Raw genomic sequence first — 15,655 nt, 5'->3', positions numbered from 1 at the left:
GTGGAAAAATAATAATAAAACAAGTTAAGAAGGACCCCTTCTAAAGAGAGATAAAGGAAAGAGGTGAGTCAGAGCCTACTCATGTTCATTCACAAGGTGGCATGATGTGATTATCCTAATATCCAAGGGCTATCTCTGCCTAGGCTCATATATATAATGTATTCCCTACATACAGATGATTCTGAAGTCTGATATTCATAATGGAATTCTACACAGGAGAAAGCAAACAAATGTAAAAGACAGCCCTTTCTTAAAAAAAAACCAAAAAAAAACACCACAAAACAAAAACCCCAATAAACCCACAAATTCTAATAAAACCCCAAAGAGCTCCCAGATGTGCTGTAGAAATTATGTGAATGGTGGAACTACAAGGGGCTCCAGACCAAGAATACACTGAGATAAATAAAATTTAAACAAATTTTGTGATGTGCTTGACAGACTAATGCAAATATGAAGGCACTGACAGAAAAACACAGGATGCATAAAAGCCCAGCAGTGATGACTGAGACAATAACCTCTGATTAGTACATCTATACTGCAAGGAACATTAACGAAATAAGGCCGCTCTGGAGACATAGTCCAGACACGATTATGCTGAATGAATATTTCAGGGCTATTATTTTTATAACTAGAGCTGCAGATGAGTACAAAACTGTTCTCACTCTAGCAGTGTCACCATAGCTAGATTAACATTATGAAGAGGCAATGGGTTGGTGAAATAAAAATGCCTAAGAAAACCATTTACCCCGATAACATAAAGAAGTCTCTCTCACAACATTTCTAAAATACTCCTTTTTTTTTCTTTTTTTTTTTTTTTCCAGAGTGAAACATGAACCTAATGCGGGTTGGGGAGTTGGCAAGAACTTCACTACTAAAAGAAGCTAGAATTTTTTTATATTTACGTAAGTAAAGAGAAATTTTGTTCCTCGGCATGACAACACAAGAAATTCTGACAAAATATAGTACATATTCATTTAACATTTTTCTGTTTTAGAGTTGGCTAGAGTTAGGATAAACGGATGTATTTAGAGTGATCATACATTCCATCCTTCATTTAATAAAGCCTATTTAAAATATTGCCTTTATTAATGGCTACCAGAACACAGCAGTGTTCATAATCCCTGTAATTCAATTGCCAGTAGTTTGTTCAATAAATCAGGAAAAGGTTAAAATATTTTTCATGCCAGATAGAACATATCAATCTATTTTATTTGATTACCTTGTGTAATGAGGCTTTCTCCAGGCCAGATTACCTTACTTATTATAATTATGCCAGATCATATTTTTGCTTAAAATGGAAAAGATGGAAAAATGCTAGCAATCCAGTTGAAAATATTCTAGGTTGTTTTTCCTCCATTGTACATTTCAGGACATTTGAAATGACATCCTGCTCTCTTTCCAAGAGTAGAGAAGAAAGTAGCATCGTTCCCATGAAAAGCAGATTAGACAAATGGCATCTGGACAACACTCATTTTATTCACTGATTTGAAAATTCAATAAAATCATTTATAGTATTTTTTTAATTCCAAAGTTAAATTCCACTCAGATAAGTAAAATCTTAAAAATCACTAGAGCACAATAATATCCTCCTATATGTGGTGACATTTCCTTGTTAGTGAATGTAAATTGAATTCAAGAACTCATATTTTTATAAGATAATTTCATCAATAAAGAATAACACAAAGGCATTTTCTGTCACCTTCCCACCACCCCCCTTTCTAGAATAATCTCTTCTCTGGTCATAAGAGAAATCTCCTCCAAATGCTTTTGGGGATCACTCTCTACTTAGGCTAAGTTCCAATAGACCCCGGCCTCCATGTAAAGTCTGCTCCAGGAAGTCAGCTGTGGTTATGAGCAGGATGGCATTTCTATATCCTGCTCTTCCAAGATGTTCCTCCAAATTGAAATAAGGTCAATCTAACCATTAACAGCCCCACCCTCATGCAGGGTAAAATAGCCTTCAGTCTTCCTTAAATTATAAAGCAGAACACAGAATGAAGGTGGTAGTTTTAAGGCAATAAAGCAAGAAAGAGAAAAGAATGATGACCATTAGAAGTGGAGGCATAATTTTTGTGAGACTTCAAGACAGTACCTTGAAAAATATGAAATATTGCTCCCACAAGAATGGCCAGAAATAAAAAGTCTAACAATACAATGTATTGGGAAGGATGGGGAGCGATGAGGACTCTGATATGTTGCTAGTGGGAATGTAAATTGGTACAATCTTATCACTGGGTTGTGCCACCATATTACTAGCTAATCCTTAAACTTCTATAAACTTTTTTGTCTTCTCTCAGTCTCCACTGCATCCCCTGACGAAAGAGGATGAACTTGTCAGGAAATGGCAGAAATTCCATAGTGAGCTAATCCTGCCAGCAAGGATCAGATAAGACACTCAAGGACCACAGCTAAGAAACCACTTTGCACTGGAAGATCCAAGATGGTGCCCTAATCCCCTTCCCAAGTGACCTTTTGATGAACTTTCCTCCATTAGCATACTAAAAATCACGTCCAGGGGTGGAAACTTAACACTAAAATGAGTCATGCAATGTATAGCCAGGCATATTCCAAGTAGAACATGTTCCAAGTTTAGAAACTGTCCATGTTCTATCACAACTCGCAGAACTCTCTACCTTTTTCTTGGAAATCCCCACTCCTGAACCTACCTACCTTCCACCAATCCTTTAAGACTCTCTTAATTTCCTCAAATCAGAGATAAAGTATCTTTAGAGTGGAAGTTAGTCCTTCTCCATTCTTTGATCAAAGAATTAAGTTTCTGCTTTGCTTTACCAAATATAGTCTTATTCTATTGGTGTGAACAACACTGGGCAAAAAGGACCTTATTTTGGGGTCCCTGACCCCATAAGCATTGGTGATAGTCTCCTACTTCTTTGGTAGTTTCTAACAAACAATAAGCACAAACAATATACATATAAATAATTCTCAAGTTCATGTGCCAATGTGAAGAAAAAGAATCAGTGGAAAGAATTTTATAACTAGGAAAGTTTTACAACTTGTCAAAATATGTGAAGTAGTATATTTTTAAATATGAGAAAAATGAATACACTTCCTTTATGGGACTTCCTGTATGAATTGTTAAGGACATGATCGAACAACCCCAGGAATGACTTCTATTCTAGTTGATTCCAAAATATAGTGAAAAACTCAGTATTCCCTGTTTGAATTATTTTACTTTGTAACTGCAACCAAAATACTTATAGACCTTTTTAAGAAAAAGTTTGTTTTCTTGGAAAGAGTGTTTTAGACATAATAAAGATGCACACAAGTTGCAAAACTTATACAAAAACCACAAATAGCCTCATATTTCACAACAATTAAGGAAGGCGAACAATTATTGTAATAACATTTCATAATTACAAAGTCAGGGTTGATAGTAATCTAAATAAAATTTTGAAAATTAGTTGGGAATAAGTTTTACTGTATAATTTTTAATCACTTTACTTCTATGAATATATTAATAAAAGGAAACTGTAAGTAAAGATATATTTACTAAGAAAAGGATAATAAATGCTAATGTTAATTTTATTTCCACAAAAGTTTAGCTATCTGAGTCCATCAAAATAGCCTTTATAGAACATTCACTGTTGAATAGATTCTTAAAGGGAAGAAAGAATACACTCAGCACAACAAAAAGAAGGAATAATAATTTTCTACATAATGTTTTTCTCCATAACTTAAGCTATATAAGTATAACCAACTTTGCTATTAAACTCTACTAAATAAGAATGTACTGGAGTTAAGGAAGGTCCAAGATGGCAGATTAGATAAATGCTTTGTCTGCTGCCTCCCAGGATCACATCAAAATTTCAACTAAATTGTAGAACAATCAACCTACAATTTCCTCTAAATTGTAGAAGAATCATCTGAAAATTAGGTGAACAGAACTCCTATAACTAAGGATATACGGAAGAGGCCATATCAAGGCTGGTAGGGCGGGCAGAGACACAGAAAGGGCTAGTCCCACACCTACATGTGATGGTTAAAAAATCAGAAGGATATCCCTTTGAGGAGCAAGGAGTCCCAATCCAACACCAGACTCCCCATGGCAGGATTCCAGTGCCTGGAAGAGAAGTCCCCACAACTTATGTCTGTGAAAATCAGCGGAGATTGTGGTGGCTGAGTGAGATGGAGGCCCGCTGGCGTCCCAGGCATCCTTCTTAAAAAAGCCATGTATGGAGTTACAGGATGATGGACTCACTCACTCTGAGCTCCAGTGCTAGGGCAGCAGTTGGAAAGGTGCCAGGGATATACAGGGATGAACTGAACTGAATTGTCTGGCTTCAGTTAGAGGGCTGGAGGGACACCTTTCTTCCAGACAGAAATGCTGACAGAAGCCACTGTCCTTGCATTGAGCCCTCCCCCAACCCAGTGAGCATTCACAGGCAGCTACCATATCTAAGTCTGCATCAACCTGGCTAATACTGTTCGCATCTCCCTGATGATTCCCTGAGACCCTGCCTCAACCAACTTGTGGGCCCTCCCAAGCTGCTTCCAATGGCTTTTTGATACAAATGGCCTGTCTTGGCTCATGCTACAGACTTTCTTAAAACCTCTCAAAGATTCAGTAATCCCAAACCAGCAGCCTCTACCTCAGTGTGCCTGCATCTCTTGCTAAGGAACCCCAAGGAACCCCAAGCCTGGCACTGGGGGCATCCAGCTTCAGTTCACAACTCAGCCTCTCCCAGCACTTCCAAGCCTAGTACAGGTGGCAACCATCTGCAGGTCATGTTGTACCTCACAGAAAGTGGCCCCTGGCAGGGCATAGGCAATGGCTGACCTTTGTCTGCACCAGAGACACTTCCAAACCCAGAAGCAACATAACCAGTAGCCAACTGCAGACCACATCAGAGCACCACCAAACCACCTCCACAAACAACATATCCAGAGGGCAGACTGGGCAGGCACCAGAGACACTCAAGTGCATCCTGCTCTGTAGGGTCTGCCCCTGCACAACAGCTCCTCCACTGTAGTCACAGCCAGTCCTTACAACCAATTGGTCAATCCCTCCCATTGACATGCAAACAGCAACCAAGGGTCAACTACAACAGGAAGGCACACAACGCACACAGGGACACACCTGGAGCCCCCATCTCAGGTGACCAGGGAGACTGTGCCATGGCCTCGCAGGATACCTGCCACATAAGTCCACTCTGTCAAAACCAGGAGACATAGTCTATCTAATATATAGAAATAAACATAGAGAAGCAGCCAAAATGAGGAGACAAAAAAAAAAAAAGTCCCAAATGAGAGATAAGAACAAAGCTACAGAAAAGGAACTAAACAAAATGGAGATAAGCAATCTACCAGATGCAGAGTTCAAAACACTGATGTTCAGTGATCTCAGTGAGAATTTCAACAAAGAGATAGGAAACATAACAATGGAACAGAAAACATAAAAAAGAACCAGTCAGAAATGAAGAATACAATAACTGAAATGAAGAATATGCTAGAAGAAATCAATAGATCAAGCAGAGGATTCACTCAGTAATTTGGAAGACAGGTAGCAGAAAATACCCAACCAGAACATCAAAAAAAAAACAAAAAAAAACAAACAACAAAAAAAGAAGATTTAAAAAAAAATGAGGATAGTTTAAGGGGCTTCTGGAACATCAAATGTAACAACACTTGCATCATAGGAGTAGAGAAGGAGAAGAGAGAGCAAGGAATTGCAAACCTATTTGAAGAAAATATGACAGAAAACTTCCCCCACCTGGCAAAGAAAATAGACATAGAAGTCCAGGAAGTGCAGAGAGTCCCAAACAAGACTAACCCAAAGAAGCCCACATCAGGACACATCATAATTAATATGCCATAATTAAAGACAAAGAGAGAATCTTAAAAATAGCAAGAGAAAAGCAGTTAGTTAGTTTCCTACAATGGAGCTCCCATAATACAGTCAGCTGATTTCTCAACAGAAACATTGCAGACCAGAAGGGATTGGCATGGAATATACACAGTAATAAAAAGCAAGACCTACAACCAAGATTACTCCACCCAGCAAAGCTGTCATTTAGAATCAAAGGACATATAAAGAGCCTCTCAAACAGGGAAAAGCTAAAGAAGTTCATCACCACCAAACCAGTATTACAAGAACTGTTAAAGGGACTTCTTTAAGAAGAAAAAAAAAGATAAGAAATATGAATGATAAAATGGCAATAACTTCATATCTATCAACAATTACTTCAAATGTAAATGGACTGAACGCTCCAATCACAGGACATAAGGTAAGAGATAAAGAATACCCTTACATATGCTGTCGACAACAAACTCACTTCAGATCAAAAGACACACAGACTGAAAGTAAAGAGATAGAAAAAGATATTTCATGAAAAAAGGAAATTTTAAAAAAATCTGGAGTAGCAATACTTATACCGGACAAAATAGACTTTAAAACAAAGGCTATATAGCAAGAGACAAAGAAAGACCCAGTAATCCCACTTCTGGGTATTTACCCGAAGAAACCTTAAACACTAATTCAAACATATGTATCTATATGTTCATTATAGCATTATTTACTGTAGCCAAGATATGGAAGCAACATAAATGTCCATCAATAGATGAACAGATTAAAAGAAGTTGGTACATACATACAATGAAACATTACTCGGACATAAAAAAAGAATGAAATCTTGCCATCTGCAACAAAATGGATGGACCTAGAAGGTATTATGCTGAGTAAAGTAAGTCAGACTGAGAAAAACAAATACCATATGATCTCATCAACAAAGAAATTATTGTATTAAAATAACAATAAAAATATTTTATGATTTTTACCATATACATTAAGGATCAGCAAATTTTTTCTGTAAAGGGTCTGATATCTAATATTTTAGGTTTTGCAGGTGACATACAATCTTTGTCTCAAAGTCAGTTAAAAATGTAAAAATCATTCTTAGCTTGAGGTTTATACATAAACAGGTAGCCAGCTGGATTTGGTACACAGGCTATAACTTAATTATCCCTGGTATAGATAACTAATAACCACAACAGTACCATAAAAATACTAGCAGAGTTTTCTTATTTATATATTTCTTATTATATTAATTTCAGGTGTACAACATAATTTGACATCTGTATACACTACAAAGTGATCATCCCCAGTCTAGTTACCATCCGTCACCATACAATGACTCCCATCCACGCCTTTCACTTTTATTTTAAAAGTTCAAATATTTTATTTTTAAAATCACAAAAATAAGTCCACCCCAAGTAGAAGTTCTTTTCCTGTTTGGTATCACCCATGTTGATGCAAAAGGCATACCTTGGGACTCAGTTCTCATCAATATGAAGGGGAGTATCTTTCCCTTTTCTCCCTTCCTGATTACTCTCTGAAGTCCACTTATCCCTCAAGGATTAGATCCTGAGCTTTCCTTGTGACTAACATGTCATAGGCATTTATCCCTTTTCTAACTCCTTTACATTTACTGTATTAAGCATTTGCCCTACTCTTATCCTGTCAATGATAGAGTCTTTCACAAAAGCAAGATACTTTTAGGAAATAATTTAGAACCTCATTATATATTGCTTGCTATACTAAATTTCTTATGTGTGTGTTTAAAGTTAAATTTTAAGTAGAATGCAAGGTCCTTATGGCCAAATACTGTAATTTTTTTTTTCATCTTTCCTTCCTTCTTTCCTCTGCCTGTCTTCCCTTCCCTTCACTCCCTCCCTTCTTCCCCTCCATACCTCCTTTACTTCCATCCCTTCCTCACTTCCTTCCTTCTTTCCTTCCTTTCTTCCTTTCTTCCTTCCTTCTTTCCTTCCTTCCTAAAAATCAGAAAGTATTCCACATCCTTAGAAATGCCTAGATAAGTTATTACATTAGTTTCAAGGATAGGGAGATTATGTTTAATCAGGGTTTGGAGAGTTAGTCAGAGAATGCTCTATGGGAAAGAAGGCATTTGATTTCATCCTTGAAGAACATGAAGAGATGGGAAGAAAGGTAATTCAAGGAAAAGAAACTGTATGATTAATGACACACAAAAATGGCTAGTGTGTGATGTATAAAGAGCTCTTCATTTTTGTCAGACTCGAGGACATGGAGGAGAATAGTGAGAAATCATGGTATGGGGGACCACAAGGGCCAAGAAGCTAAGGAGTTTGAACTAGATTGTATTAGTGCTGGAAAACAACTGAATGCGCTTGGGGGCAAAGAGTGTATTGGATTTGAGCTGGGCTTCAAGAAGATTAACTTGATATGATGGGTATCATGCAAAGCCTGAACTAGAGAAACAACAGCGAGCCTTGAAATGAAGGATGCATCTAAAGTGATAGAATATAGAATCAATAGCACTTTACTGTTTATTAGATGTGGGGCACAAAGAAGAGAATGAAGGGAAAATGTCAGCAACATTTTGATATATGGCGGTGGGGAGGATGATGATGTTATTAATAGAAATAATGACTAGAGAAGGAGGAACAAATGTGACAGAGATCATGGATTGAACTTTTTTCAGGCTGGAGTGGCTATTATAGAGTAAGTTTTCGATAATAGTAGTTTACTGATCTATAGCTGTACTGCTGAAGATAATACTGCCTTTGTTTTCTCACAGACAATCATACTAGAACTTAGAATAGTATGTTTAACTGCACATTTTAATTGTAAATAACATTACAACTTATGTTTTCAATAGAGTAAAGCATAATGATTACCTGGGATTCTCTCTGCATTGTGAGGGTTGAGAGGGGGACACAAACTTTAGTAAGTTGAGATGAGAAATATGAGTCTTTGAGAGGCTGAGGTACCTCACTGTTGATGCCTAATATCAAGTTGGTGGCAGAATGAAGACTAGAACCAGTTCTCCTGATGGCCAGTTGTGTGTTTAGTTTCTTTTCTTTTTCTTTTTACCCCCTTTTTTCTGCCTCCCGGCCCTCACTCTGATTCAAGCCGTTGTTTCTCAGTCTAGTGTAGGACACAGCTCCCTGGCCCATGCTGGTATTGTGAGTCTTGTGCTCCCCTGCCTCGGTAGGTCGCCAGTCAACCATCCGCTGCTCACAGCAGCTGACAGCAGCTCTTGGCTGCCGGCCGCTCACGATGGCTGCCGGCCACTCACACTGGCTGCTGCCCACTCATGTTGGCCACTGGCTGCTCATGACAGCACACAGCAGCCCACAGCGGCACACAACAGCACACAACAGCCCGTGGCAGCCCACGGCAGCACACACCAACTTCTGGCTGCTCACGGCAGCCCAGCTCCAGGGAGAACTGTTTTTCACAATCTTAGCTGTAGAGGGCGCAGCTCACTGGCTCATGTGGGAATCGAATCGGTGACATCCGCGTTAGGAGCACGGCGCTCCAATCACCCAAACTAGGGCCAGTCCTAGTTTCTTATTTGAAGAGAGAAGGCAAAATGAAGGCCTGAAAAACTCAGATGTGGTAACAATTCTATGCTTGTTCTTTAAGTGTTTTGGTGAATATTTGTTGAAGAGGGAAGGATATATTCCTTTGCCTGCCATTTGTGATTTATAAGATAGAACATTCTCTTTAAAACGAAACAAAAACTTTTGTCAAGTAAATGTTTACTGATGTCCCTGTTCTTTCAATTTTTCTTTTCATTATAAAAATATTTTTATTTCATGAAAATTAATACAATACAGTTATATAACTCACTGTATCCACCTAATCCTAGTTTTCTCTTAGAGATAACCATGGTTAATGGTAGATGAAGTTCCTTTCAGACTTCAGTTCAGCAAACATAAACTCTCTCTTTGTCTCTCCATGTCCACCTCCAGAAGTGTCCCATGAAAACCTCCCAATCTCTCCCTGACTGCCAGCTGCGTATTGATGCTCAAGGCCATATTAAAAGCCATGATGCTGAAGAGTCTATCAACCTGGATCTCTGAATGACTATGTGGAGCAAAGCCCTCCTACAGACTAGATGTTAAGTGGGCAAAAAAAAATTTCTATTATGTTAAACCACTGAAATTTTAAGGCTTATTTGTTTCAGCCGTTATCATACCTTATTTAGAACAGAGGCTCTCTGTGTTGTGACTGTAGTAAATTGGACATTGACTATTTTCTAACTTTAAATAAATCTATAGAGAAGTCTAAGACAATCTGATTTGTCCTCCCTGGTTTGTGACTTGCTTGTTATATTCACTTAAAGTTAAACTCAGCCAGTGCAGAAATAATTATGCTCATGACAATGCTTTCTATCAATATGCTAATCATAAAAATACAGAATAAGTCCTTTAAAACTGTCCAATCTCTGGGAATTTTAAAATCAAGTCATCTCAGATTTCACTCATATATTTTGGTAGGCTGCTGTGAATTTCAAAAACTTATAGAGAAATAAACATTCTTTCTTCAGATCTATAAAAATTCAGTTGTTGACTAAATTTCAAGCCTGATCCATTGCAGTTTAATTGCAATGTATTTTTTCTTGGAGTACAGTAGATTATTGAGAATAAACATGCTGCAAAACAGTTATTTGGGTATTTTGTTTTTTATAGGGTCCAAGATGTATAGAATCTAAAAGTTCCTCCTTAAAAATAATTCAGTTATTCTTCTTGCATCAGGATGAAGTACAAACTTGTAAACATGATTTATATGTTCTTGTTCACCTCTCTACTCTATGCTCCTACCATGATGTGTCTTATAGTTTATGCACCAGTCACTCCAGTGTCTTCAGTGTTCTGTGCTCTCTTCACCTCCAGCCTTTGCAAATACAGTTCTTGCTATGAAGTACTTACCACCTCCCTGCCAAATCCTCTTCCTTAGCTTACTTGTATTCAGTCTTTAGGTCTCCACTTAGATGTCATTTCTTCCATGTAGCCTATGATGATGGCTCCCCAAAGTCAGGTTAGGGGAGGTTCCTGTCTCTGCCATCATACTTTAGTCTTTATCAGAACACTTTATAATCGAAGTTCAGTCATTGGTGTCCTTCTTTAGGTTGCAGTTTCCAAGAAGTCAGTGTTAATCATGTTAATGACACTAAACCTAATGCCTAATACTGTGCATGAGATATAGTAGGTGGGCAGAAATATTAATTGAATGTTGCTGAATCTAGAATAACTCTTATCTGATGTTCTAGCCCACCACAACATATAGAAGCTGATGTTAGTGACCCACCAATCAAAGGACATTTATCTGGAATTATCTTATTTCCCAGGATCTGGTGAGACCAAAAGAACTGAAATGGTGAAAGAATTGGACATAAAGTGTGGTTTTCCTTTGTACAGTAAACAACTATATTTAGTGACCAAATTCCTGACCCTGAACTCATTACTCTTAAGCTCTAACTGAAACTGGGTAGTAGAGACTCACTGAAAAATGATCCAAAAAGATATAAATACAATTCAGAAAACAAATAAACCTGTTTGATTTTAATAACTTTTTTAAATTTTACTTATTATTTATTTATTTATTTTATTAGTTTCAGGTGCACAAGACAAAGTAACACTTAGACGTTTATCATTTATATCCCTCACACTGTGTGAACCCTCCTCCCTCCATCCACTATCCCTCTGACATCGCACAGAGCCATTACATTTCCACTGTCTCTATTCCTAATGCTGTACTCCGCTTCTTGTGTAAGTATGTACATACATATATATACATATATATGTATATATAAAATTATAGTTGACATTCATTATTGCTCAGCTTCAGCTTCAGGTATAGAGTGCAGTGATCAGGCAGATTTTAATAATTTAAGCTTGCAAGATCTTTTCCTTCTAATCTGGAGATGCAGCAGTCGCAGCAGCTGATGAGACCCCACTCCTCGGCCCAACTACTGCTGCTCCGCAGCACACCCACTGACTTGGGAATCCTCCTTGAACTAACATTGGATTTGATCCAGAGTGATTTTGAGCTTGTATACTTTCTCCTCTCTGAAAGGTTGTTGTTGACATTAATATCCCTGTCCCCATCTTAAATGTGGTCTCATATTTCTAATCATGATCTTCTACTATCACCTTCTTGCTTCAAGCTTCACTTTTGTCTTATTATAGTCATTGTCAAACCAAGCAATCCTCCACATACCCAGAGGCTCTGAGACCTCTGGCTGCTGTCATTCCGGCCACTATTATCAATCAATGCTCCTGGCTGACTCAAGGTCTCAGGCCTTGGCTCTTAAACACTAGTGCTCCCAGGAGGGCTCAAGGCATCGAAGTATGTAAGTAGACTCCGCGGGGAGAGGGAATGTGTACCTATTACTACTTTTCTAGCATACATGAGTGTACCAGAATGAGAGAGCCTTTAAGAAAGTGGCAGTGTGGCAGTGGGGCTTTTTCTAAGGCCACAGATGAATGTAGAAAGAGAGAAGCCCGTGGCTCCACACCACAGCACTGTCAGCTCACCAGTGCATTCTCCTCTATGGGGCTGGATGAAGAAGACTTTTCCAAGGGGCGTTTGCTGGGGTCAGCCTACCACAAACCATTATTGAGTGTCTTCAGGACAAAAGACAGAATTTACACTGACAGCACATGTGCAAATGCCCAGCAATCCATGGCTGTTTTCTCACCTTGTGTAACTGATAATACTGGAAAGCACCGATTCCACCTTGTTCCTCTGCAGTCCAGAGCACCAAACGTAGAGTCCTCTTTGGACGCAGCCCTGAGAAAAATAATAAAATAAAATAAGTAATTCTTCAGTTGATTTTAATTTTTTTAAAAATGGCAAGGCCCCTCATCTGCATTTTGGAGGCAGGAGGGAACCAGAGAAATACATATTCATCTCTTGCTGGTGTGGCTGCCTGATTCAGAGTGTGGCTGACACAGCAAAGGAACACCCTCAGACCTGATCTCCAGGGCAGGTTAATGTGGTTGTACAAATGCTGCCTGCAGGCCAGGAAGTGAGAGCCTCTAATCATAGCTCTAACTAGACCACCTGCCCCACAAGACCCAATGGATGGCCAAGTTCAGTGGGATGTTAGATCATGTACAGAAGATGCAGTTAGGTGGAACCTAGGCGGTTCACGGGGCCTTCCAGTGATTAACTGAAACCAAATCATTTGGCTTTACTTTAAGATAAGATGCATAGGACATTGCTTCTTACTCTAAATCCACAAGTATAGCCAGCTGCCTATGCTATTCTCAGTAGAATAAAGACTGAGAAGCAGATGCAACATTTATGTTTACTCATGGTCAATGTCTTCTCCTACATAGAAATACAAGGTCAGACGCTTAAGGTCAATGAAAATTAATGGAAAGAAGATGACATTTTATTCACCTTATTGCTGTATAAACAGCTTGGTGGCAATTTTATTGACTTGGGAAGTACAGATTTCTATCATGGAGTTATTAAAGTTACTGGTAGAGATGACATATGTAGAACCATTTTTGAGTGACAATGTCTGCTTGGTAAAAGTAACTACAAGGAAGCTGTGTTTCCCAAACTTTAAAAAATGGGACCACAATACACGAAAAGTCCCACTTCGTGACCAAGAATTAAAACCTGTTCTGATTTGGATCTCATAATGTTGTTTCAAAGAAATAACACAGGCAGAAAAACATAAAGTTGGGCTTAAATCTTATTAAGAGGATCCATCCTCCTACCTCACCCCGGGGGAGCTATAGGGAAAGGCTTTGAGTAGCTCTGAGATGGACACACTGCAAATCGCAAGTATAATCACACAGGTGCTGCCACGCAAGCAAGTGGCCTTCGAGGGAGCAGGCTGATCGACTAAATGCTCCTGGAAAATGGAGTTCTATCTTGCCTCCTTTGGCACCAACAAGTATTTTCATTTCATTAGCCTAGTGCTAAGGAGCTGAAAAGGATCTGTTATCCACTAAATTGGATATTGTTGTGAAGCCACTTTATATTTGAGCATTTTAACATAATTAAAAAGGCACAGGTTTAGGATGCAGGCTGACCTGAATTCCAATTAAAGCTGGATGAGCCATTTCCACATCCAGTTGCTCAGTAAATTCCGTTGGTGTTTTCTTCTAAGTCTATCTAGAATCCGGCTTCTCCTGGCTGTGACTCTGGTCCAAGCCCCGACACTCTTTGGTCTGGATTGTTGCAGTCCTCCTAATTGCTCTCCCTGCCACAGTCCTCACCCCTCTGCAGGTGATGCTCCACACTGTAGCCAGTAGGACCCTAGTTGAATTTAAACCATGTCATTTCTCTGCTCAAAACCTTCAATAGCCAGAATGTAAGCTTCTGGAAGGCAGGGGGTCTGTGCTTTTTGATTTGCTGTGGTGCTCCCAGTGCCTAGACTGTTCAGCATACATTAGGTGCCCAATCAATAGGTAATGAATGAATAAATAAATCCAAAGCTTGGTCTCTCACTTAGAATAAAATTGAAAGCTCCCCACGACTTTCCTAGTCTCACCTCCTAAAACTCTTCAGATAGTTCACTCCCAGGCAAGCTGTTCTAAGTTGAAAAAGGCAGACAGATCTGGCGAGCCCTGCTTTCTTCAGGCACCTGCTGTGTAACCACTGGTAAACTGATCTACCTGAACTTCAGTCTCCAATTCTGAAAAGTGGAAAGAATATGCTATGCCTATTCCATAACTATTTCACAGGGTGGCTGTGAGGATTAAATGAGATGTGATAATGTATGCAAGACAATCCTGTGCCTGGCATGTAATAGACATTTGATGAATGAACTATACAACGACATAATAAACATCGAGGCATAGAGCACACACTTTTACTCCTAGAGAGAAGGGGCATCTGAGTACTCAGAGAGGAAGTTTTTCCAAAGGTTTTCAAGTAAATATATTCATTTTCCATATAAATGCAATAGTTCATAAATCCACTTATTGCCCAGCTCTCTTTTATCAACAGTTCAGAAGAGAGTGCCTATACTTAGAGATTTCTATTCCTGCAATAAATTTGATGAATATAAGTGTAGTAGTTGAGTTATAGAATAAATAATAACATATTAGCATATAAACTGAATGAGACGAGGCAGTAAGCATAGTGGTTAACACATGGATTTGGGCGTTGAGAACTATTTCCACCTTGGTCAAGTTACATAATTTCTCACTTAATATATAAGCACATTTCCATACTTTTTAAAAATAGGGGGCATGGTTACACAAATGTTAATTATTTTACAGAAGTAATTGCTACTTCTTTTTATAGGCAGAAACAGAAAATTACTTTGAAGAAAATTGTCCTTAGAAGAATCACCTAGTAGCTTTCTTTTTTATTTTTTATATATATGTTATTGAATGTATTCTCTATGCTGTACTTTAAATCCCATGAGTATTTTTAACTACCAATTTGTGTTTTTTTATAGATTTTTATTAAAATATAGCTAACATACAATATTATATTAGTCTCCAGTGTACACCATAGTCAATCAACACTTATAATTTATATACCTAAACATGTGATCACCATGATAAGTCCAGCAACCATCTGACATGATACCAGGCTATCACAATATTATTGACTGTATTCCTTATGTTCTGTATTACATCCCCCAGACTTAATTGTTTTATACCTGGAAAATTGAACCTCTTATTGCTCATCACTTCTCCTCCCCACTTTTAACTTTTCAATTACAGTTGACGTTTGATACTGTTTTATATTAATTTCAGGTGTACAGCATAGTGGTTAGACAAGAATATTATTTAAGAAGTGATCCGCCTGAGTAGTCTAGTACCCACCTTGTACTGTATGTATAGTTATTACCATATCACTGACTATATTCCCTATGCTTTACTTTACATCCCCATC

The 15,655-nt window shown here is 38.3% G+C and overlaps 1 protein-coding gene across 1 annotated transcript in view; it reads right to left on the bottom strand.

Annotated features, from left to right (window-relative positions):
* Positions 1–15,655, bottom strand: part of CPQ (carboxypeptidase Q) — a 598,544-nt gene that overhangs the window by 108,766 nt on the left and 474,123 nt on the right. Inside the window, exon 6 of the mRNA XM_033126896.1 lies at positions 12,486–12,577. Within this exon, the coding sequence (XP_032982787.1) occupies positions 12,486–12,577 (92 nt within the window). The remainder of the gene's footprint in view (positions 1–12,485; positions 12,578–15,655) is intronic.

The sequence above is a fragment of the Rhinolophus ferrumequinum genome, chromosome 14, assembly GCF_004115265.2.
Source record: "Rhinolophus ferrumequinum isolate MPI-CBG mRhiFer1 chromosome 14, mRhiFer1_v1.p, whole genome shotgun sequence".
Taxonomy (NCBI): Eukaryota; Metazoa; Chordata; class Mammalia; order Chiroptera; family Rhinolophidae; genus Rhinolophus; species Rhinolophus ferrumequinum.
Note: the sequence above shows the minus strand (reverse complement) of the source record. Positions and strands in the feature narration are given on the sequence as shown.